The 23,110-nt window shown below is 24.2% G+C and overlaps 1 protein-coding gene and 1 long non-coding RNA gene across 16 annotated transcripts in view; one reads left to right on the top strand and one right to left on the bottom strand.

The window, feature by feature from the left end:
• Window positions 1-23,038, top strand: part of LOC108001634 (orexin/Hypocretin receptor type 1) — an 84,659-nt gene extending 61,621 nt beyond the window's left edge. For 5 of the 7 annotated variants that reach the window (XM_017062717.3, XM_062073395.1, XM_028668554.2 and 2 more), the window contains 3 exons: window positions 8,312-8,420; window positions 9,723-9,794; window positions 21,060-23,038. In XM_017062717.3, coding sequence (XP_016918206.1) covers window positions 8,312-8,420; window positions 9,723-9,794; window positions 21,060-21,780 — 902 coding nt within the window. In that variant the 3' untranslated portion in view covers window positions 21,781-23,038. Of the gene's footprint in view, window positions 1-8,311; window positions 8,421-9,722; window positions 9,795-17,995; window positions 19,227-21,059 lie in introns of those variants that run through there. The other 2 variants (XM_062073396.1, XM_017062716.3) reach the window with 2 other exon arrangements.
• On the bottom strand, window positions 1,846-21,065 carry LOC108001635 (uncharacterized). Of its 9 annotated transcripts, none has more exons than XR_009829423.1 (7): window positions 20,555-20,831; window positions 18,421-18,534; window positions 16,870-18,345; window positions 15,142-15,409; window positions 9,721-9,964; window positions 9,542-9,634; window positions 1,846-3,688 (listed from the first exon to the last, which is right to left on the bottom strand). It is a non-coding gene; the product is annotated as an uncharacterized LOC108001635 (long non-coding RNA). The 9 variants fall into 9 exon arrangements; XR_009829420.1 differs by lacking the exon at window positions 1,846-3,688 and adding an exon at window positions 6,582-7,827; XR_009829421.1 differs by lacking the exon at window positions 1,846-3,688 and adding an exon at window positions 20,838-21,065 and having other exon boundaries at window positions 8,414-9,634; window positions 20,555-20,660.
• Window positions 23,039-23,110: the final 72 nt, after the last annotated feature.

Raw genomic sequence — 23,110 nt, forward strand, 5'->3', positions numbered from 1 at the left:
ATTTTAATGAATAAATTCACATCTTTCCTGGATTGGATTGATATGGATAAATACTAATTCAAACTGAGCTGTCAAAGCTTTGACCCGAAAGCGAATAGGATTATGGAACAATGTACAGCTGACATGGCGATGCTTATTTTGAAAGTGATTGGTTCAAATCGAAAAAAATCGAAATTTAAAGTAGTGAGGATATTTCAAAAAAAACAATTATGGAATTATATATTGATCGATTTATAATCTGACTGTCAATAAAAAATTTTTATATATTTTGGAAAAATTGCAATATATAATTGAAGATATATATGATTCAAAATAATGAAAGTAATGTAAAAAAAGAAAGAATCGTTTATTGAATAAACATACTTTGCAAAAAGAACAAAATATCATTTGTTCTTTGGAGTAAAGAAATTCTTTCTCGTGCGGATTCTTTTAAATTTTATTTTATTATAATATATTCGATTTCATTTGATTTCATAGCATTGAAAAAAATATAAATTTTTTTTTATCAAGAGGATTTGAAATTTGTTCGAAAAATAAAACAATATTATCGAGAGTAATGATGAAATAATAACAGTTAATAAAACAAAATAAATATTATTTTTTTCAAGTAAATGATAATTTTTAAAAAAGCATAGAATCAATTTCTAGATCTAATAGAAAAATTGAAATTATATATTCTACTCTTTTATTTCCTTTAATCAATATTAAAATTTTTAGTCTTTGCCACAGTTTCCATTCTATAAAATTTATTCGTCGTCTTTAAACGATAGTTTTATCAATTTCTGCTGATAAATTGAAAGCAAGAGCCAGAAAATCTCCAAAAAAGGAAAGATAAAAATGAATCGAAGGAAAGAGAGAGAGAGAGAGAGAAAGAGAGAGAGAGAGAGAGAGAGAGAGAGAGAGAGAGAGAGAGAGAGAGAGAGAGAGAGAGAGAGAGAGAGAGAGAGAGAGAGAGAGAGAGAGAGAGAGAGAGAGAGAGAGAGAGAGAGAGAGAGAGAGAGAGAGAGAGAGAGAGAGAGAGAGAGAGAGAGAGAGAGAGAGAGAGAGAGAGAGAGAGAGAGAGAGAGAGAGAGAGAGAGAGAAAGAGAGAATGATATATATAGAAGAAAATATAGACATTTCACGCTTATGAGAAAATTTCCATTTGAATATACATCGTAATGGTAATCTGTTCCTTATAAAAGTTAGACCCGAGGAAAATTGTTTCTCCATTGTGAGACAGGTACAATTTGTTAGTTCTGTTTCGTTGCTCCTACGCTTAAAGCACAGGAGAAGAATATTTACGAGGGAACTGTTTGATATACAGTCGCGGTGAAAACACTTCTGTCTTCATCGATCATAGAGAACGATCGAGAATTAGGATTGGAACAATCTATTTCACTTTGAAATACTCACAGTTACTTCAGTTATTTATGAACGTATATTGGAAAATTTATTTTCAACTACATAATATTTGAATTTAAACAAGCTTGATTCTTAAACAATTGTGAATTTTGAATATTCGAATTTAATTAATCTAACTTTTCATACTTAAAACATTTAATGAAGATAAATCAATTAAAATTAAAATTTTATACGAAAAATCCAGCGAGGTATTTAATTCCGACTTGGAAAAGTTATCAAAGCTCGTATATTGTATTAATCTATGTTTTAGTGAATAAAATTGCGTTTTCCTTATATCATTCAGGACCAGAAACGGGCGAGGAACTTTTAACGAGATTTAATTCATTATTTGCTTATAAATAGGTTGATAATAATTGCATCAATAATAAAAGAGAGATACAAAAGAGATTAAATTTTTCTTTTGCTAATGTATATATATAGAAACCATGAATGTGAACGTAATTAAATTATACTTAATTTTTTAAATTTAATTTAATTTAATTTAATAATATATACAAAAGAAGAGAAATATTCTTTAACTTCCACAAGTTCTTGAAATTATTATAGATATTATTGATCATTAGAAGATATAATCAAAATATTTATCATTGATTTTATCAGAATTTTGAAGCGGAAATCAATTCAAAAGTGAAAAAGAAAAAAAAAAATTTTTTTCTTTATTAATTAAAGTATACAATTTCGTTATTTTAAAAGAAATATTGTGAATATAAGAAAATCTTATACTCGAGAAAAAATATTTGTATAAAGATTAAAGAGGGTAGAAAAATTCTGTCCTCGTTATTGTGTTTCAAGTTCTCAAGAACTATCGTTCCTGAACAAAAATAGAAACGAAAATCCAATATAGTTTTGAAATTATACAGTATCTTTGTAAATAGATGTCATAGAGTATCATTAAACAATTCATATCTATTGAAAAGATACTAATATTGATTATTAAATACAATTAATATATGTCTAATCATGTTTTGTATCTATAAACTCATAATATTCATGGAATCGTTGATTAATTTTCTGTGTTACTAATTGATTAATAATTTTTGTTATTGTTTATATTGTTTACATTGTTATAACATCATTAATTGCTAAAGAGTTTGATAATGAACATTTGTTATATATGAAAATTTATACATTTTGAACATATAAAGTAGAAATCATATTTTCGTTAAAAATATGATTTTATATTTCGCATCCATTCTTTGTCCCCATGAAATTTCATTTCGATCAACAATTGGTATTATTTGTGGAATTTATAGAGAATTAGTATATAAATTCACGATAAAATAGATATTCAATCAGAACAAACAATATAATCAGCTTTGCAATCATTTAAAAAAATATATTAAATGTTTCAATGACGATGGACGATATTCAGATCATAATTTCGTTTGACGATTCATTGGTCTTCAAAATTTTCTTATTTCCACACAGTATCTTTTCTTGAAATAATTATTCCATTAACAGAAAGGAAGTACCATGTCTATGCTTTTGACTAATAATTCTAATTTCACTTGCAGTGAAAATGTTAAGAAAATTCGTTTAAATTCGTGCATAATTTAATTATTTCTATATTATACCGATATCATAATTCAGTAACAAAGAATAATTTAAATTTTGTAAAATATATTGTTTTATTTCCTTTATGTTTATTATATTGTTATTTTATATTATTAGCAAAGCTGAAATGAAGATATTTCAAAAAGAAAGTTGCTTGAAATTATCTCGAGATAATCTCCATTTAAGTTAATATTCCTACAATTATTGCTTATTTCATAATATGAAATAATTGAAAACTTAATAATTTGGATTCTCTAGCTTTCTATGAAATTATCATTCAAAGTGTAAATGTGACTAACTTCACGTTCCTCTCCAGTTGACAAGTAGCGCCAACTGACGGTTGCAAGGAGATCAATCCTAAAGATAAATCGTAAGAACAAATTCTAAGCTGGAATCCTTAATTAAATAAGCGTCGTCCAATCAGTTCGTTTTATTCGTTTCGAGAGAAGGCTTTGAGAACTTCTGTGGACGAGGCTAGGGCAAGGTGGAGAGTACATATTTGGCCCAAGTACGATGCGGTGGACAAGGTTGATGGCTGGGTGAAACGAGCAGCTGAACTCCTACCCCCCGCCAAGAATTACCGTTGCTCTTAGAGGCTGAGGCATTTAATGCTACACCTTCTTGTACTGTCGCTTTCTATCCAATTCTCTTTAACCTTCGTGGCAGGAAATAGAATGGAAAAGGCGCCTCTACCTCTAACAGGATCCTCTTGGTGAAACTTGCTCTGCAACTGAAAAATGGTTTGAATCTTCAGAAGACGGTATATTTTTTATTTTAATATTTTGATTAATATTTTTTATTATAATTCATTAAAATATACATACATAGATAGAAATACAATGATTTTTAGTATGTGAATATATAATATGGGTATTTTGTTTACTTATATGATTGTAATTTTTGGAATTTGACTAGAAATTAATTTGATCTATGTGATCTGTATCTGTTGTGCTTTTTAATTAAAAATATAATTCTTTTATATTTGAAAATATGATGTGTTATTGTTGTTTTGGGGTTTTTCTAGAAATATTGAAAATCATAAAATATGTTATCATTTTCTTGCACACTAACTTCAAGAATTTTGTATATATTTGATTCATACTTTGGTGATACAATTTTTATTGATTTCAAAATTCTAACCAACAATATTCCTCTTCTTAGATATAACTATTTCTCTAATATACTTTCTTATATGTTATTCTTAATATTATGAAATCAAATAAACACATAACAATTCTGAAATTTCATAGAATATTAAATATGAATACAGTATTAAAAAATAAATAATAATAAAGAAAATAAAATACAAATGTTTATCAAAGTATAAGGATCAAAATTGTACTTTTGTCGTGCATTTTTTGACAAATTCCTATAAATAGAATTTTCCAACAAACAAATCTGACTATAGGATAGACCTGATAGACGATAACGATAATCAAACGAAGCTGTCTAAGCTGTGCTTTCTTATCAGACGTAAATTTCACGGTCGAGAAAACACATTTTTCGTTAATGAAATCTGATAAAGGTCAAGGGGAAAAAAAAATTTGTACGAGGACAGAATTGCTAGTGCATTTATAAAAAATGTTGAAAAAATTTCGAGAATCATTAGAATATTATTCAATAGGATCATTAAATCTTTCATTTATCATGCCAATTCGACAGTAAATGTAAAAATCAATATTTTTTCTATATTTTTTCATTATTTGTTAACAATTTTATTAAAAATTGTATAAATTTTACTTCTTTTAATTTTATTAAAAAAATTTACGAAAACAAAATGCGCTGTTAAAAATTTCTCCTTTTACATATAAAAGTATAAAAATATTCTAATATGCATATTTATTATTTATATAATTCTATTTTGTTTTTATTTTTTGAAGTATGAAATGATCTTTTTAATTATATTGATATATAATCAAAAGAAATTATTTTTATAAATCTTTACATTTTTATCCATAATTCATAAATATTAATATTATTTTTTAAAAAAATATTTTATTATTCTCGATTGAAAACTTTTTAAAATTTAAATCTGTTATATTTTAATTTTAGTTTTCATTAAAATTCATCCACGATAGTTTTTCTAAAACGAATTTTAACCAACTATACTTCATTTCTCCATGGGAAAATATATATTTTATCTTCACTTTTTCTCATTTCGTAAAAAAACCAGGTGTAACAACAATCTCGACGAGGTGAGTAAAAGTGCAAAATATTCCCGCGTGAATTTTCAAAACGAACGTTATGCAGGCGCGTTTTCATGTATGTTAATAACATTTACATTCGATATAACACAACAGCGCCATCACGCGACCGCTATAATGCCCAAGATAAACTTTTGAAATCATATTGCGCCTTTTTCTCCTTAACTTCGTTTCTTTTTCGTTTACACATTAGAATGCATTCTTTCTTTTCCAGGAAAAAATGTTTCAAGTATGAAACTTTAAGAAAATGAATTATTTTTATCGACTTTTTAAAATCTTTTTAACACATTCTCGGCTAATAATGTATAAAAGTTATATATTTTTACATCAAAATATATTAAATTATATAATTACTCTTTGTATTTAAAAAAAGCGAAATTTTAGATATTTAATTAAACTTTGTTTTATTACACAAGATGAAGTGATTTTAATGAGTTTTTTTTTTTTTTTATTTTAGTATGTAGCGGAAGATATGAAATTTCAAAGAATTTCATAATATTCGTACAAAGAGAATGAAACAGACATATAAAAGACATTTTGCTTAAAATTTTTGACATTTTCACAAATGTAACAAATGAAATATGTCTGAAATGTTACATTTATTCTAATTACCTCTTTTAGAATCATAACATTGAATAATATTTTTTAACTGACCCATTTTATATTTTTTATTCATACAGGAATAATGATATTTTTGCAATAATTCTGTAACAATTTTATCAGTTGTATAAAATTATTTAAATATTTCTATTTAATTTTTTTTCCAACTTTTAATTCTCAAATATTGTGATTACAAAAAGTATTTGCACACCATTGTATTTATTGCAATATTTGAATTAATACTAATTAATTAAAACAAATATTTTAAATATATCGTATCATATGATATATCATGTTTCAATAATATAAAAATTAGATACTGTAAAAATGAATTTTAAAAATATGATTTAAAAAACCATTTCATTTCAATACTTCATTTTCATTTCATACTTTTTATATATATAACTCTTATAACTATCTTTATTAAAAATAAAAATTGAAAAGTCAGAATCAAAACTTTACTACTGACATTATTCCAAAAATGAAATGTGGCTGATTTCAAATAAACTATTGTCTATCTCAAATTACATCAATCCCATCTCCATCTTATTCACATTTATCTTATAAAAGTTTAAATTTACCACAATTCTCTATTATTTGAATTTGTTTACTTTATTTCAATTACTTTCAAAATCACACTGCAAGAAATGCATTCAAACAACGAAACACTCAAATAAAAATTAATAGGCAATTCAATCATTTCAAAAGAATGCAATATTCTGAGTAAACCAGCTTAAGCATCTCGTATATTGTTATATTGCGAAGGAACAAAATCTCTTTATCATTCAATATTATTAAATCACATGCAATAAAATTACGACTTGTAGTTTAAAATCTATATTTCCATTAATATAAATCATATATAATATGTGTGCCATGGAAGTTAATCACTCATGGAAATAATCTTTCTAATTCTAAATAAATCTCGATTTATGATATTTCTTATTAATTTTATAAGCAATCTTATTTTATTATTGCATGAAATAAAAAATCTCTCCAAACTCAAATGTTCTTAAATTTTTATAAGAAAAAAATTTCTTTTTATAATATACCAATGATTTATAATATAGATATATTAATATATATTTATTATAAATTAATATTAAATTATATTAAATTATAATAAACATTGTTTATGATTTTTTATGATGAAAATGTAATGAATTAAAATATAAAATTTGTTGCAGAAATTCATCGTAAAATAAAAATAATAATTGAGAAACAGAATTCCTCTTCATGAGCTACAATTATGCTCATGAGTGAAGCTCGTCGACAAGAGTAAATCTAGAGCGGATCAATGGTCCACAGTGACTCATAATGTTCCATAATTTATGCGCTCAACGTGCTTCCTGGAATCTTTAGATACTATTATTACTTTCTCCTAATTCCTTCTAAACTTCTAAATTTAGATTTAATCTCCCCCTTCCCCCTAAAAAAATTACATTTAATTTTAACCTCTTCTGAATCGAATTTAAGTTAAGTGTAAAAGAAAGGTTTATTTTTTTATGTTTGTTTGAAGTATATTTATACATATTGAATATATTTTTACGTGTCTGAAAAGAAAACAAAAAAAACATTTCACATGATACATCTTTGATAATAAATTAAATAAAAATTATGTTTGTAATATCTGTATGATTATAGGTATAATTCTTCACTTATTCTACAATGTGAAATAAATTTTAATTAATAAGATTAATTATTACAACTGTGAGAATATATTTGAGAGTGGAATTTAAATAATAAAATTTGAAAGAATTGTTAAAAATAGGATCTATTTTGTTGTGATGCATTTATCGAAAAAAAAAAAAAAACAATTACCCCGAATAAGAGGTTTAAATTGTTTGATCGATTCTATAGTGAACATCGAATAAATGGAAAAAAAAGACACGCTGAAAATAGTAGAATCCAGAGTGATGTTTATTGCGAGACCCTGATTGTCGAACAAACTTCTTTACGATGGAATCATAAATCTTGAATCGTAATTCTCATTCTCCGTTGTTGATACGTGAAAATTAACTGTTAATCGAAATTCAATTATGCCAGGATCAAATAGAACGAGTTCCTGAAAATAAACGATTAACAAAGTATAAAACGTAATTTTAAACGTAAAAATTTTATTAAATTTTATTAATCGTCAGAGAAAAAGAATTTTTCTTGATATATAAGGAATGATTGATTCGTTCTATTAATTGTTTAAATTGAAATATTAAAATACATTAAGTTTATTTATTTGAATACAAATTTCCGATAATTTTTCGATTGGTAAATATTAATAAAAAACAAGATTATTTAGATTAAATTTCTTAAATATTACGAATATTTCATTCCTGATAATCACTAATCATTCATCCGAATCAAAAATCAATTATTTTATTCCGATAAAAAATTAATTTATTATTTATAAACTTTAACAAATATATAAATATTAACCACCAATAAGATATAATTTTTTTTCTTTTATACAATTGAATTATTTCTTTTATATTTCGATGTAAAATTATTAGAGATTGATATTTTTTTTAACGATAAATTTTTTCTAATTTCAGGTAAAGCTGTACCATTTGTTGAATTAACCGTAGCGCACGCTTCAGTTTTGACGATTCTAGCTATCAGTTTCGAACGGTATTATGCAATTTGTGAGCCCTTACGAGTTGGGTAAGTAAGAAAAGAGGATAACAAAATATTTTTCAAGTAAACGCGTAACATATTTCTAAATGTGTTTTGAATGCATATGGATACAGTTACGAAATCAAGCGATACAAATACACTCGGAAAGGCTTGCGCGAGAAATATGAGAGTGGTTTGAAAAATTTTGTCTTCACTTAAATAAAAAATAAACGAGAAGATATATTTTTGTAAAACAAATTAAAAAAGTATATAAATTTATACGATAATTTATTCTTTAATTTTAAATTTACACAATTTTTTTCCACATCATTTCCTGCAATATATCATCGTCGATATTGCAATAATCTTTCTAAAAGTTTTGAAACCATTTTTCCATGGCAGACTTTATACTCTTTCATTATAGTTAAAAAGTTCGTTTTTCAAGTATTCTTTTAGTTTCATTGAAAGCAAATGAAAACACTAGATGCCTGAATTGTATGTTAGATAAGGTTTTGAGAAAACGAACAACAATTAATTAGTTAAAAATTATGTTACAAAATTATGTTACACAATTTATGTTATAAATAAAGATATATATCTTTTCACTTGTTTTTTATTTAAGTCTAATAATTTTTCATATTTGTAATATACAATAATCTGAATTCAATGAAGTAGACTTTTTTAAATACTGACTTGAAAAATTGTGATTAAAGAGAATTTGCAATTCTAATATTGAATATGACTCTAACAATGAATAGAGAGGCTCACGATGAAATTTAGGTTAGATATATACGGGTCAACACACGCATTGAATATATATATATATATATTCCGAATGCAAAGTAATACCTGATAAAAAAAGCTGTGAAAATTAAATGGACAGAAACGTGGAAAGAAAAATAAATGTCGTCAACTTCATCATTTTTGTTTACAAATCGATGCGATGTGTAAATATAAAGAATATATCGAATGTACAAAATCTTTTTACACATCTTCACACATTTATTTCTCATTTCTTTTTAGTATATACAATAATATTCATCTTTTACACGGAAATATATTTTTTACATTTAAATTGTTAATGTTCAATCAACAGAAACACTCAATTTCTTTATCATTGTACGTTGATTTTGCGTTTCAAAAAGAAGAAAAAAAAATATGCTGCTCACCACTTCCTTATGAGACGTGTCGACTTTCCTTTCAAATCCAGTAATTTTCTTGTAGACGATTTCAATCGGTCTAATGTTGAAAGTCTCTATCAGCTGTAGCAATTACATTAATTGATATTAAATTCTTGTTCCACGATATCTTGGATAAAAATCATTCTGGTTTGTATTTTCATACATACAGATATATGTGCACAAAGGCTAGAGCGACATTTCTTTGTTTCGTGGCGTGGATTGTGGCAGCGCTTTGCACCAGGTAAGAGAATGAAACGAATGATTAGCATTTCTCACAGCTGACGCATATTATGCTTTCGTTTGCTTCTCGATTTTTTTTTCTTCTTATCTTTTCGTTCTTCGCTATTTTTTAATTTCCTCTTGATCTAACATTTTCGCAACTCAAATACTCAACATCGCGATATATAAAACCTATTTTACACATAAATAATTGTAATTAAAACGATGTGATGAGAATAAGTAAACATGCATAATTGATAATCTTTCAAGAAATATCATAATAAGTTTATCGTTTCTTTTTCTTTTTGGATTGTCATAATTCTCTAATTCAAATTAAAAATGAATTCTTAACAAAGTCTAATAATTTTCTGTTCCATTTATACGATTGAAAGGGCCATTTATTATTTCGACTCGCAAAATGATTTTCAACTTAATCGCTAGAGGGCGTATATAATGTATCAAAGTAGCGCAACACCGTGGCATAATTGCAAATTGTAATAAATCGCACATAACACATTTACGTGTCGTGTCAATGGACTAATTGCTCAAGCAATAACATTCATCCCGTTAAGCATTGAGTTGCATGTTTCTTGCCTAATATTTTTCTTTACGTACGTTTTAATTTTTATTTCCATCTAGCGCTATGCGTAAATAATAAAAAGCCGTGGCTTGACGTTTAAAACGTTTAATTAAATATCACGTTTGCACGTGACAAGATTTTATCGCGATGCAAATGATCGTTGAAATGACTAATGACACGTGAAAAATATTGAAACATCGAAATTAATAATTAAATAATAAATTTAAGCTTAAGATTTAAGCTTTTTCTATAATTGTTAATAATATGTATAATGTTAAATATTTATAAATTAGTATTAAGTTATTTAAAATAACAGATTAAGATATGGAATTGAATTTTCTATTGCTAAATGATGAAATTATATTGTGAAAGAGTTCTTTTGCGAGTAATGTGCAATATCTTATAGAAGAAAGAATCTTGTTGTAGTTTCGCAAGAAGATTATTAATCTTCAATCATGTGTTATTATGTTTCATACGCGAGGAACGACTTCTCTCTATGATATTTTCCGTGGAAATCCGCCCGTAAAAATCGATGTGGAGTGGCAATGATAAGAAAATCACATTGGCGACGTGTAAAACCTTAATGATCCGTGAAACACGTTTCTGAAAATTTCTGACTTCGCCTTCGTTGAGAGAAGTGGGTGAGGATTATAAATGGGAACGTAACCAGGACACGGTATAATGACCCGGCCATGTTGAAAATTAAAAGGAAATTTGTAAAAATTGCGTTTCGAGTTTTACGATTATTATTCTGTATGCATTATCAGAGCAGAACATTTTATTTGGAATAATATTTTAAGTACACACATATATATATATAATTGTTATTATAACAAAAGAAAACTTTCAAAATTGAAGAAATTATAATTTCTTTTTAAATTTATTTTTTTAAAAACTGTGATTTTGGAAAAAAATGATTTATATTTTCATATTCACATTAAAATAATAAAACCAAATATATTAGTGATAATTTTAAAGTTTTTCTTGCTTAATTAGCACTATCGTTACGATTAATTTAAATAGTCTAATTCGGTGGCTCAATCATCATTGCGAAAATTAAATTAGTTAAATTATACTCATTTATAATTATCCTTCGTGGTAATAATATTTTAATTAAAATCTGATTTAAATATGAAATTTCGAATATGAATATTCAGATCTTGAGGTCATGGTTTAATGATCGATGAAACGTTTTAAGCCAGATTACGTCCTCATTCTTAAGCGTCGAGGAGTGTTAATCATTATTAAAGGCTGATTTCGAAGCACGCGAAGAAAGGAAGAAGAATGGTCCTAATAAAAGTGCTAATACTCCTCTAGAATTACATTAGTATTCCCATGAATAAGATTTCCTCTGATGCAGCTAGTACTTATGGAACATCAAGTGAAATCACTTTATGTAATTAAATGCATCAATAAGAGACAAAAACTTTATAAGATAAACTTATTAAGTAAGATTAAATTTTTCATAGTTTTATCAATTTCAATATCAAGAATAGTGATTAATAATTACTTACTTCATAATTCATATCATCCTTTAAATTAAATATTAAAACGTAAAATAAAAAAAATAAAAAATCCAGTAAATATTAATTATTGTAATAAAAAATTTATATATTTGAATATTAAATAAATTCAATATTTTTTTGCAAATGTTTCATATATACACACGCATTAAACTTCTTCAAAATTTTCAAAAGAAAAAATTTCAGAAAATAAAGACGATTTAAATAATATCAAATGAAAAGAAAATGCGATAAAGAAAAACGACCACCAGATTGATGTGAAAAATTCGACAAACGAGCCATAAAGTACACGTGGTATATTCTATTTACGTTCGAGTTGGTCCGAATGAAGAAAGGTAGTATGTATCGCGAGTCGTAAAAGGAATATCATCCGTGAACCACTTCTAGGGGAGAGTTTTACACGTCACAACATTTTTTTTTCCTTGTATGAATCATAAAGATGAAGTTGCCCTGACAAAACTTCTGCTTTCTAAATTTATGATTTTTTTGAGGGTTTAATTTGTAAAAAAGATGGAAAAGGATCTTTTGAGAGGGATGTATCTCGAAATGGATATTAGAATGAAAATAAAATAAACTTGTTGAAAAGAAAAAAATAATTTTGCAATAATCTATAAAATATTATTATATTTGAAAATCAATCCAATAGAGAAATGATATGAAGAATACTTTTAAACAGAGGGAATAAAAATTAAATTGACTTTATATGAAAAAATAGAAATCTAATACTTATTTTTACATTTAGAAATCATTGAAAATTATATTGTATTGCATAATTGAAGGAATCTTACTTCAAATCTGTTTTTTAATAAAATTGTTGAATATATTTTTGTAGTATAAAAACTAGACAAGTCCAATGCATTTATAACAATATGATTTTTAGAATGAAGAATCATTTTAAAAATCTAGACTTTTCTGATCTTTTTCATCAAAATTTTCAATTATATAAATACATTATATTGTATAATATGAAAAAGTGAAAAAGAAAAACTGTAAAACTGTTTAAAAGAAGATAAAGTTTAAATAAATTTATAACACACATTCTCAAAACATAAACGAGTCGATAATCTTTAAATCCATAGCAATTTTCAGATTCCTCTTTCTATAAATTGCATTTTCTAAACTCACTTCTAAGAGTATATCAACTTTATATTCTTAGATCGGTTGACGCAAAAGCGATCAAGAGCTCAAATGAAAGTTTGAGAGAACCTGGTGTTACGAGAGGTTCAGAAACTATTTCACCAGAATCGAATCTCTTGAGGAAGCTTGTAGATGGTATTAATGGGACAGAAAATTTAACGTTATGCCTTCACGATATATGTTCTACCATTGTTTTCTAGACAGGGGCGTCCTCTGAAATCGTAATCTCGGATTTTCGAAGGTGTTATTGATGGGGACAAAATACATAATCCACGTCCATAGATTAAGAGATTAGAAAGATCTTCTGGGTCGTAATTTTTAGGTCTTTCTCCTCTCAGAGTAAATTAGACAAGAAAAGAAATCAAATTTAACAAAATTTTGCATAACTTGATGAGCAATCAAAAATGTTAATGTTATTCATAATTATAATATGATAAATAATATTATTTTATTCAAGACTTGATTTATTTAATGAAATTGAAAAAATATTCTATGGAATTGTACGAGATGAATCATTATATGTTATAATAATTGTATACATGAAAGCTGAAATAATTTCGAAATTACGTTTCTTTTCAAATAAAACTTTTGAGAGAGGAATAATTTAATATAATTTTATTTGTTTTACAAATAATACGTAAAAAGTATAAAAAATCATGTTTTTTAAATGAATTAAACGAAATTTTTAATTAATTAAAACGCAAGTTATTAGTCAAATAATAATTAGAAATTAGAATAGTTAGAAATATTTTAATTTCGTAAAATTTGATGAATAAATTATAAAATTCAAATTAAAATATTGTAAATTCTGAAATAATAATTTCATGATATAAATAATTTAATATTTTTTTATATAAAAAATAACAAACTAAATTGATTTACTAAAAAATGTAATAATTCCATTTAAACGAATAAGCTTGATTTTTCATTCTCATTAAATAAAATCAAATCTAAACACAACATTATATCTATTTTACATTACCATATCCTCTCCATTTAAATAAAAAAAAGAATTATAAATTATTATGCTAAATTATAATTATCATTCGAAACTATTTTACTTTTGTTTCTATTCTATATAATTAACAATTTTTAAAATATTTCATGTAACTTTCTTAAATAGAGATTACACTCAAAAGAAAAACCTATTTGAGTTCATAAGATATCACAAATCTTCTTATAAATCAAAGCACTTCTCCTTCAAAACATTATCAATTTCAAAAAGAATATATTCCAATGTATCAAAGAAAATATATAAATAATTCTGTTAAATTTAATCTTTGAGCTTTTAATAGAGATGGAAGAAATGAACAAGAGACATCCAATTTTGAAATTCATTACAAATCTGATTCACGATCCTCGAACTCTCTATGGAATTTTCTAACGTGTGATAAATGTATAGAACAAAATTGATCCGCGAAATGCGTTGGAAGAATAATAGTTTTATCTAGAAAAATGGAAAGTACGAAAATATTGTTGGAAGAAACGTATAATTGTGAAAAGTACAACATACAGAAAAACCAGTAAAATGGCCATTTTAATTTGAGTATATAACATTGCTCAGGTAATAAGGTAAATGGAGCTGAAAGGTAGAGATGCAATAAACGATTTAAAAAAGGATTATTGAATTTATGAAAGAAAAAAACGTATCATATGGAGTACATTAATGGAATCTGAAGAGAAAAATTTCAAATTACTTAGGATGGGATAAAAGTAGGAAAGTAATTGCTAAGTTTGTTCCGGAGAGATCTATCGTCTGGATGGTAATAAACTGAGAATCCCCTTTGGATCTGTGTCGTGTTAGCGTGATAAGGAATAGGTTTTCCGAGTCAATGACTTGTATTAGATTCGAAAATAAATTTAAAGGAAAAATTGCGATTGATATATAAGAAGAAATTCAATCTATAATTCTTATTAAAAATTTGAAAATTTTTCGTGAGTAATAAATTTAAATTGATGAAACTTTAAGATTAAGTTTCGAATTGAAAATATTTTTTTTAATATTGGAATTCAAAAAAATAAGAAATTAATTACTATGGATTAGAAAAAATTGAAAATTGAAATGAATTGTAGAAATTGTTGCTCTCCAGAGAATCTGTTGAACATTGGCAATTTGAATAAGCAAATACCTTCTAATTTATCAAGACACGAAAGCAAGATAAATGTCAGCAAGATGTAACTTCTAGAGAAGAAAACTTCTTGAATGAAATTCCAATTATTCGAATACGGTTCTGCAACACGGTACTATTGATCAATCATCCAGAAATCCTCTCTATCAGATCTATAAGATCTCTTTGCAAGAATTACATACTTAGTTTCTTGAATTCTCAAATACGTTTCATTTTTATGCTGAAGTATCTTCTATGTATAGTATGTAATGAAGAAATTTATTGCAATCTGTAACAATATAAACTAATGAGTTACATTTAAAAATATATTAATATGTAATATTTAATATATAATATAGAATTATTAATATTTTAATAATATTTTAATAAAATATTAAAATATTTTATTAAATAATTGTAAAAAATAATTTTGTATTTCTAATGAAAATTAATGTAATTTATATTTTTAATCTTTGCATATCTTTTAATTATCGTATTTTGATACTGTCATATAATATTTTATATAATATTTTAGAATTTTTTAAGAATAATAAATTTTAAACAATCAAAATTAAAATAATTTTGAAAAACAAATTATTATATAAATGTTATTTCTATTATTATTTTATTGATCTTAAAAAATAATAACGTATTTTTTTCTTTTCCTTCTTCACTTATAGAGAAAAAAATATAGTAAACTCTTGCAATTACCGAAAATTGCGTCACTTCAGGAGAAATATAATATTACAGTATCGTTTTTGCGAAGATTGAACCTGAGATTCATGTCAAAAATAAAAGAAAAAAAAAAAGAAAAAGAAAAAAAAAGTAACAGAATATGATGAAATGTTTTCGTGGATGTATCATCTAACAACAAATTATAATCTAAAATTGTGCACATTTTATTTAAAATAAAATAACAAATAATAATTTGTTATAATAAATTATTAAATTTAACATTTTATTATTTTTATTTTATAAATTGCATACGAACAGTAATTGTATTTTTTACTGAATAAACATAAATTATTATCAAATAGCTTTTTAATTTAACTTCATTAAAATAAATTAATAAATATAAATTGATAAGATTGTAATATACAGATTATAATTATAATAGAAATTACCTGTTATTTTATTTAAATGATATGGAGATTATCTGTTGTTTTAAATAAATAAATTTGATTATATTAAATTAAATCATTTTTCAAATACTTTATTTCTATGATATTCAAGTTTGAAATAAAGTAACAATAGTAAGATTTTTTTTTTTTCTAAAAAATAAAAATCTTTTATAAGATAAAAGAAAAAAAGAAATACAAAATTATTAATTGGATAAAAATAAATAAATAATAAATGTATTTCAAATAAATATAATATATGTTCTATTTAAATCAATGCATTTAAATATTTGGTAAACCATTGGTAATAAAAATAAAAATTAAATATTTTCAAAATATACAATTCAACATAATTAATTTTTTTATAGATGGATAAATAAATGACATAGTAAAAATTTCTTCTTTTTTTTTTTTTAAATTAAGTAGTATATTTTTTATTCAATTATATTGTCCTTTGAAAATTCAATTTTAATTTTTATCTTCAATGATTTGGCAGATATTAATAAATCAATTTAAATAGAATGTTTTGAGTATATATATATATATATATATATAGAGGTAGATGATTGATTTAATTATTAATTCAGCTAATTATAATATGTCTTTATGCAAAATATTCTCTTTAACATACCGTTGACCCAATTTCTCTCTAACAATAAAATTCTCATTGATCGTTATTTGTATTAATCTTTATTATCGCAATATAATTTGTTACTCCACAATTCAAAAATGAATTCTGCAATGTGTTATAGATGCAAGACATCAATTCAATAATTTCAATTCAGAGATTACGAAAGGAATAAATAATTTTTAATTAACTTTGATTATTATTTTTGTTTGTCTAAACAAAAATGTAGAAAGTTCGATGAGACAATATTGCATTCAATTCCACTTTGAATTGTTTAAGCATATAAAAGAAATACAAAATAGACTTTTTATTTTTTATTCTGAATAAAAAATTTGGAAAAGTTTTTAAATGTTTTTTAGAATGAAAATGCATTAAAACTCTCAAGTGTTTTCTATTTTTATAATATTAATGCATTGGCATAAATATTATTCTTTAATTAAAAATAATATTTTTTCAAATTTTTTTCATAATACATCATATCATAGTTCAAAATAATGAATTCTTTTGTGCAAAAAAAGAATCTTTAACTTTTTATTTTTTTTATTCAGTTTATATATTTTTAAATCTAGAATTTACAATGAAAAAAGTTTCTTAATTTTTATAAAATTTCACACATTATTGAATTTATAATAAGAATTTTTTCGGAATTTTTATTATAATTCTTTTTCCAATTGAAATTAAGTTGAAATTTGCTCTGAAATGTTCTTTTATTTTTGTAATCAAATCATTAGTAGATAAATTACTTCAAATATTTTTCATCTTCTTATTCTGATTATATTCTTTAATTTAAATTATTGATCTTCAATATTATTCAACATTGAATTGAGTACCATATGTTATGATATCAAAAACGATAAGTTTTTTTCTATGAAAAAAGAAGCTTTTTATAAGAGGCTACATATATATATATGCATATCTTATTCATAATAGAATTTCAATAAGAATTAGAATCTTCATCGAGCTTACAAGGCAAATTTTTTTTTGCAAATTCAGTCGGTTTAGGGGCTAAAAATTGCTTACTCTGCAAATTGCCATTTTTTTGTTCGACTTCTGATTTTCGGCTTGAAGGCATCGAAAATTACTTTTAATTTTATCAGTTACGAGACAATTTTACTTTAATTGATTACAGTCCTATAATCTGGGTTTCTCAATACCAGGAGATGCGCATTAAGGAAAACAGGAAGGATCACGACGCAAGGAATTTGGTTCCGGTTTGTCTAACAACGGTCGATACTAACGCCAGCATGATATTCTTTTTACTTTTGGTGCTTCTGTTCTATCTTGCACCATTAATAATCTTGTTGATTTTATACACATTCATCATCAGACAATTGATGCCCGATTCCAATAATATCAGCGATTCTTATCATATTAAAACGAAAAAACATGTAATTATTATGTTATTAACGGTAGTTATTAGCTTCTTCATCTGTTTATCACCTTATAGGATTCTGATCTTTTATATTGTTATTTCTCCAGCTGAAAAAATTGCCACCATTAATCGAGATACGTTTTTTGTACTTCTTAACATGAGTAGGATTATGATTTACTTACATAGTGCTATTGATCCTATATTATATAATTTAATGAGCAGTAAGTTTAGAAAGCAATTTTTTAAATTATGTAAAATGAAGAAGTGCAAAAGTACAGAAATGAGAAACAACGTGACTGGAACAAGGAAAATGTACATTAGTGAACAAGAAGAAAATTTTGTTTGATGTTATTTCTTATATTCTCTCTCTCTCTCTCTCTATATATATATATATATATATATATATAACATATAATTAAAATTGGCATGCAATTAAAATTAAAAAAATTCATGATTTTTAATAATAACATAAATTTATTAAATAATCTATTATAGACAGTTATAAGATAAATAATTTAAATAAAAAAAAGTTAAATCTATTTCGTTTGTGATACGATATTATCGATTTGAAAATGGAATAAAACAACAACGCTACTAGAATGAGAGGAATTATAATTAAATGTACCGATATAATATTATCGATTCAAAATGAAATAAGAAGATAGTGTTTTTGGAACAAAAAATTATAATTAAATAGTTATTAAAATTAAAAAAATTCTCAAATATTGTAAATTCAATGTAAATCAAATTTGATTTCAATGAATAAAAATTTAATTAGTAATTAATATTTCATTTAAAATTCACACGAAAGATTAGAAAATTTCTAATAAAAATCTGCATTATCTAAGAAATCTTCACATCTTCACCAAAAACAAATATTTAAAATAAAAAAAATATTAAAATTAAAAATAAGAAATTATTAATGTGCTTGTTATCGTGTAATCAATAGTATTGCCTTTAATTTCAAATATGATTATTAAATTTATTTAAAACTTTAAGTTTTAAAAAACGGAAAATACTACAAAAATATTATAAAGCAAATATTGATCTCTATCTATCATTGCACTGTGATTATAATAATCTAAAAATAAAATTATATTAAATTGCAGAAAATCTAGAAAATGCAGAAAAAGGAAATATGTAGAAAAAGATATAAAATATGTTTTTATATTTTCCTTCTTTTTTCTATCGAACATTTATGAAGAAAAATACTGCTATTTAAAAAAAAATTGTTCTAAATATTCATTACTAGAATTAATAATATTAATTATTAAAAATATTCAAAAAAAAATTATAAAAAAATTTACAAAAATGATTTCAATAAATCATTATTCAAAAATCTTATTATCCTATGGTTATTATTATTTTAATACAATAATTAATATAGTAATTATGAATTATATAAAAATTATAAACATTCCAAAAAATGCAAAAGTATTTGTATATGTTTTTTTTTTTAAATTATCTAGTATCTATTGAAACTATAGTATCTATTGAAATTCCTTTGTTCTTTTAATTTAATTTCAGCAAAAAAATCAAATCTTTAAAGTAAATGTAATAAAGATTAAACTAAAATAATATAATAATAATAATAATAATATCATAATAAATCTAGTACAAATCTTAGAAACTTTAGAAACTCGTAATATTTACAAGTTAAAGATAATTCTAATAATCAAATAGATAAAAAAGAAAAAAATAAATTATTATTTAAATAATTATTAATTATAATAATATAAATAATCGAATATATTAATGAAATAATACATTTAATAATAAAATAGTAAAAAAATAATTATCAAATAAATATTATAATAAATATTATATATAAAATATATTATATATATTATATATTATATTATATAAAATATTATAACTATAATATTATAATTATAACAATAAATTAATCACACCTTTGAAATAAAGCGTCTAATTTTCAATAACAGAATGACACCTTACGTACTGATTTCAATGTATTGAATTGGAAAGGGAGGGGATATGCTCAACAATTCGAAAGGTCGAAACTTGTCGACCGTAACACGAACGCAAAAGAATCAATTTGGAAAGACTGAATTATAAGAGATGTTTTTAGTTTCGAAGTTTTGAGTGTAAAATCAAAACAAATATAAAAATAATACACGAACTGAATATACAGATAGATTAGGAAAACAATACATAAGAATATATGTAATATATATATGAATTGATTATGATTTCCATTATTACATTATTCCAACTACTTCCATTTTTATGTAAATAAAATTATAAAAAAAATTTATAGAAAATACACTTTTGTTAAAATAAATAAAATCTTACCATATCTGCACGAATGTTGTTGCATTATCTCTCAATTATCATTGTATGTGCAAAATTTATACTTTTAAAATTTATTCCGCTTTCAAACCTCCAATCAAACGATAATCTGTCATAAAAATATTCAATTTTTGTATAATAATAATTAAACAAACGTATATTGATTAAATAAAGTTTAATAATCTTAATAAATTATAATTAAACTTAATAACTATAACACAATATCCTATTAATACAAATTTTATATAATTGTATACTTTTGTCACTAATGAATGCATTCTCTTACCACGATTTTTGTAAACTGATGATAATATGCGCAGTATTGTGCGTATTGACTCGTTTTGCAACTAGATCTTAATAGCTTTTTGATTGGCTGGAATGCAATGTTTAATCATTTCAATCGCGCGAAAATTGAAATATAATATATTGTATATTCAATTGTAGATTTCTATACATTTAATTTTTACACATTAAATCACTAATTAATTAAAATAATGTTTGTTCACAGTCCTATCCTATTAATGGCTACATACGAGGAAGAAAATAAGGATGGTACATACATTCCGACCTGTTACACGAAAGCAAACACATATTGGACAATCAGTTTCGTCTTATTCACAATAATTGTATTCTTTGTAATACCATTCTTGATTTTGGTAGTCCTATACACGGTTATAGCACGCCATCTGATGACGAACCCAACAATTAGCCGTGGCTCGTCGAACAACTTGCTCAAATATCGCAAGCAGGTAATGCTCATGCTAGGAACAGTGGTACTCTGTTTCTTCCTGTGTCTATTACCATTTCGAGCATTAACACTTTGGATCTTAGTTGTCCCGATTAAGGTGATTCTCGATTTTGGTATCGAGCGTTACTTCACTCTGCTCTATTTCTGCCGAGTGATGTTATACTTGAATTCCGCCATTAATCCTATTCTCTACAATTTAATGTCAACGAAATTCAGGGAAGGATTCCTTAGATTATGCGGTTTGGGTCCTAATAGAAGAAAGAAGAAGAAAACGTCGGACAAAACTGGTACTTATACTACTGGCTCAACCAATTGCAGTAGTAACCACTCAGACTTTTGGAGAAGACATAGCAGTAATAAGAGCAGCAGTGTTAAAGCGCCGTGCAACAATTCGCCCATGGAGAAACAAACAAAAGTACCACTTCAGACAACGGTCATTAGCGGAAATATTGTTAAGAAAAAACAGGAAAGTTACGTTTAAAGTAATGGATAGTAGGATAATTTTTTAAGACTGTGATCATTCGAATCATTCCATAATATTTTAATATCATTCAGTATCGTTCATATTTATATGTGGATTGTATTTTATAAAATATTCATATATTAAAACTAATATGAAAAAAATTAAAAGATGATTCTAATTTAATTATTACTAAATAATACTTTAATACTCACTTTGTTCTTATTATTTATATCTATTTTTATTATACTATTTATATTTTCGATAATGGATTAGGATAATTTTAATTAATTAGAAATCGCAAAAGATTATTTTTTAATAATAACTTATTTTAATTATTTTATTTCTTACAAAAATATCAATCTACATAAAATTATGAACGATACATTAGGATCAAATTATCGTTACATAAAATTTTGGAATCTGTGATCACTAATTATGTAAATGTTTACCGCATAAGTATTAAATGAAGAATAAAATGAAGAATAAAAAATATAGATAAAAGAAAGACTAAAGATAAAATACAAAGTAGATGAAATTGGATGACTTTTTAAAAATCAAATGGATATTTGTTTACTTTATTATTTGTTATATGACATTATTTATTCAAATCTTGTTGTAATGTTTACAATCAAATGTAAATAATATTTGAAATAACATATTAATTTTTTACAAAAATCTTGAGTTCCTATGCGCTCATTGAAGAATAATTATAATAATTATTATAATTAAGTCAAATGCTGTGTTTCATCATTTTATATCAATCTTAAATATAATTATGATAACTATTATAAAATAATTAGAAGTATTTTTAAAAATATATAAAGTATAATTATTTTCCATGTATTAAAACTACTGGAAAAGTGATGAAACTAGTCTACAAGCTTTAAATAATTTATTTAATATTAAATATAACAAGAAATATATACATTAATATTTTTGCTGTAATCGCGTATAATTATTAACACTTTATTGCTCATAATGTAGCAATAAATAGCAAATTGATTTAATTATATATTAAATTATTCCAATAATCATTAAAAATTGTATAGCATTCTTTCTCGGTTCCTATACATATATATAAAAAAAATTTGTATTTTATTTTTATCATAAGAATCAATTTACTGTTCCTAATCAATTGCAAAAGTTAATTTTCAATCGTTCACAAATTTATTATTAATGCTTAGTAATACGAAATATCCATGAGAAAATATTATTTTTATTATGCAAAATATACGTTTCTGTAAATATTTTGTAAAATAAAGAAAAGTTAAAATAATATTAATGTCAATTTTTTTTAAATTAACTTCCAAATGATTATCGAAAGTGATTAACAAAAAATAAACAAAAT

This window comes from Apis cerana, linkage group LG1 (assembly GCF_029169275.1).
Source record: "Apis cerana isolate GH-2021 linkage group LG1, AcerK_1.0, whole genome shotgun sequence".
NCBI lineage: Eukaryota > Metazoa > Arthropoda > Insecta > Hymenoptera > Apidae > Apis > Apis cerana.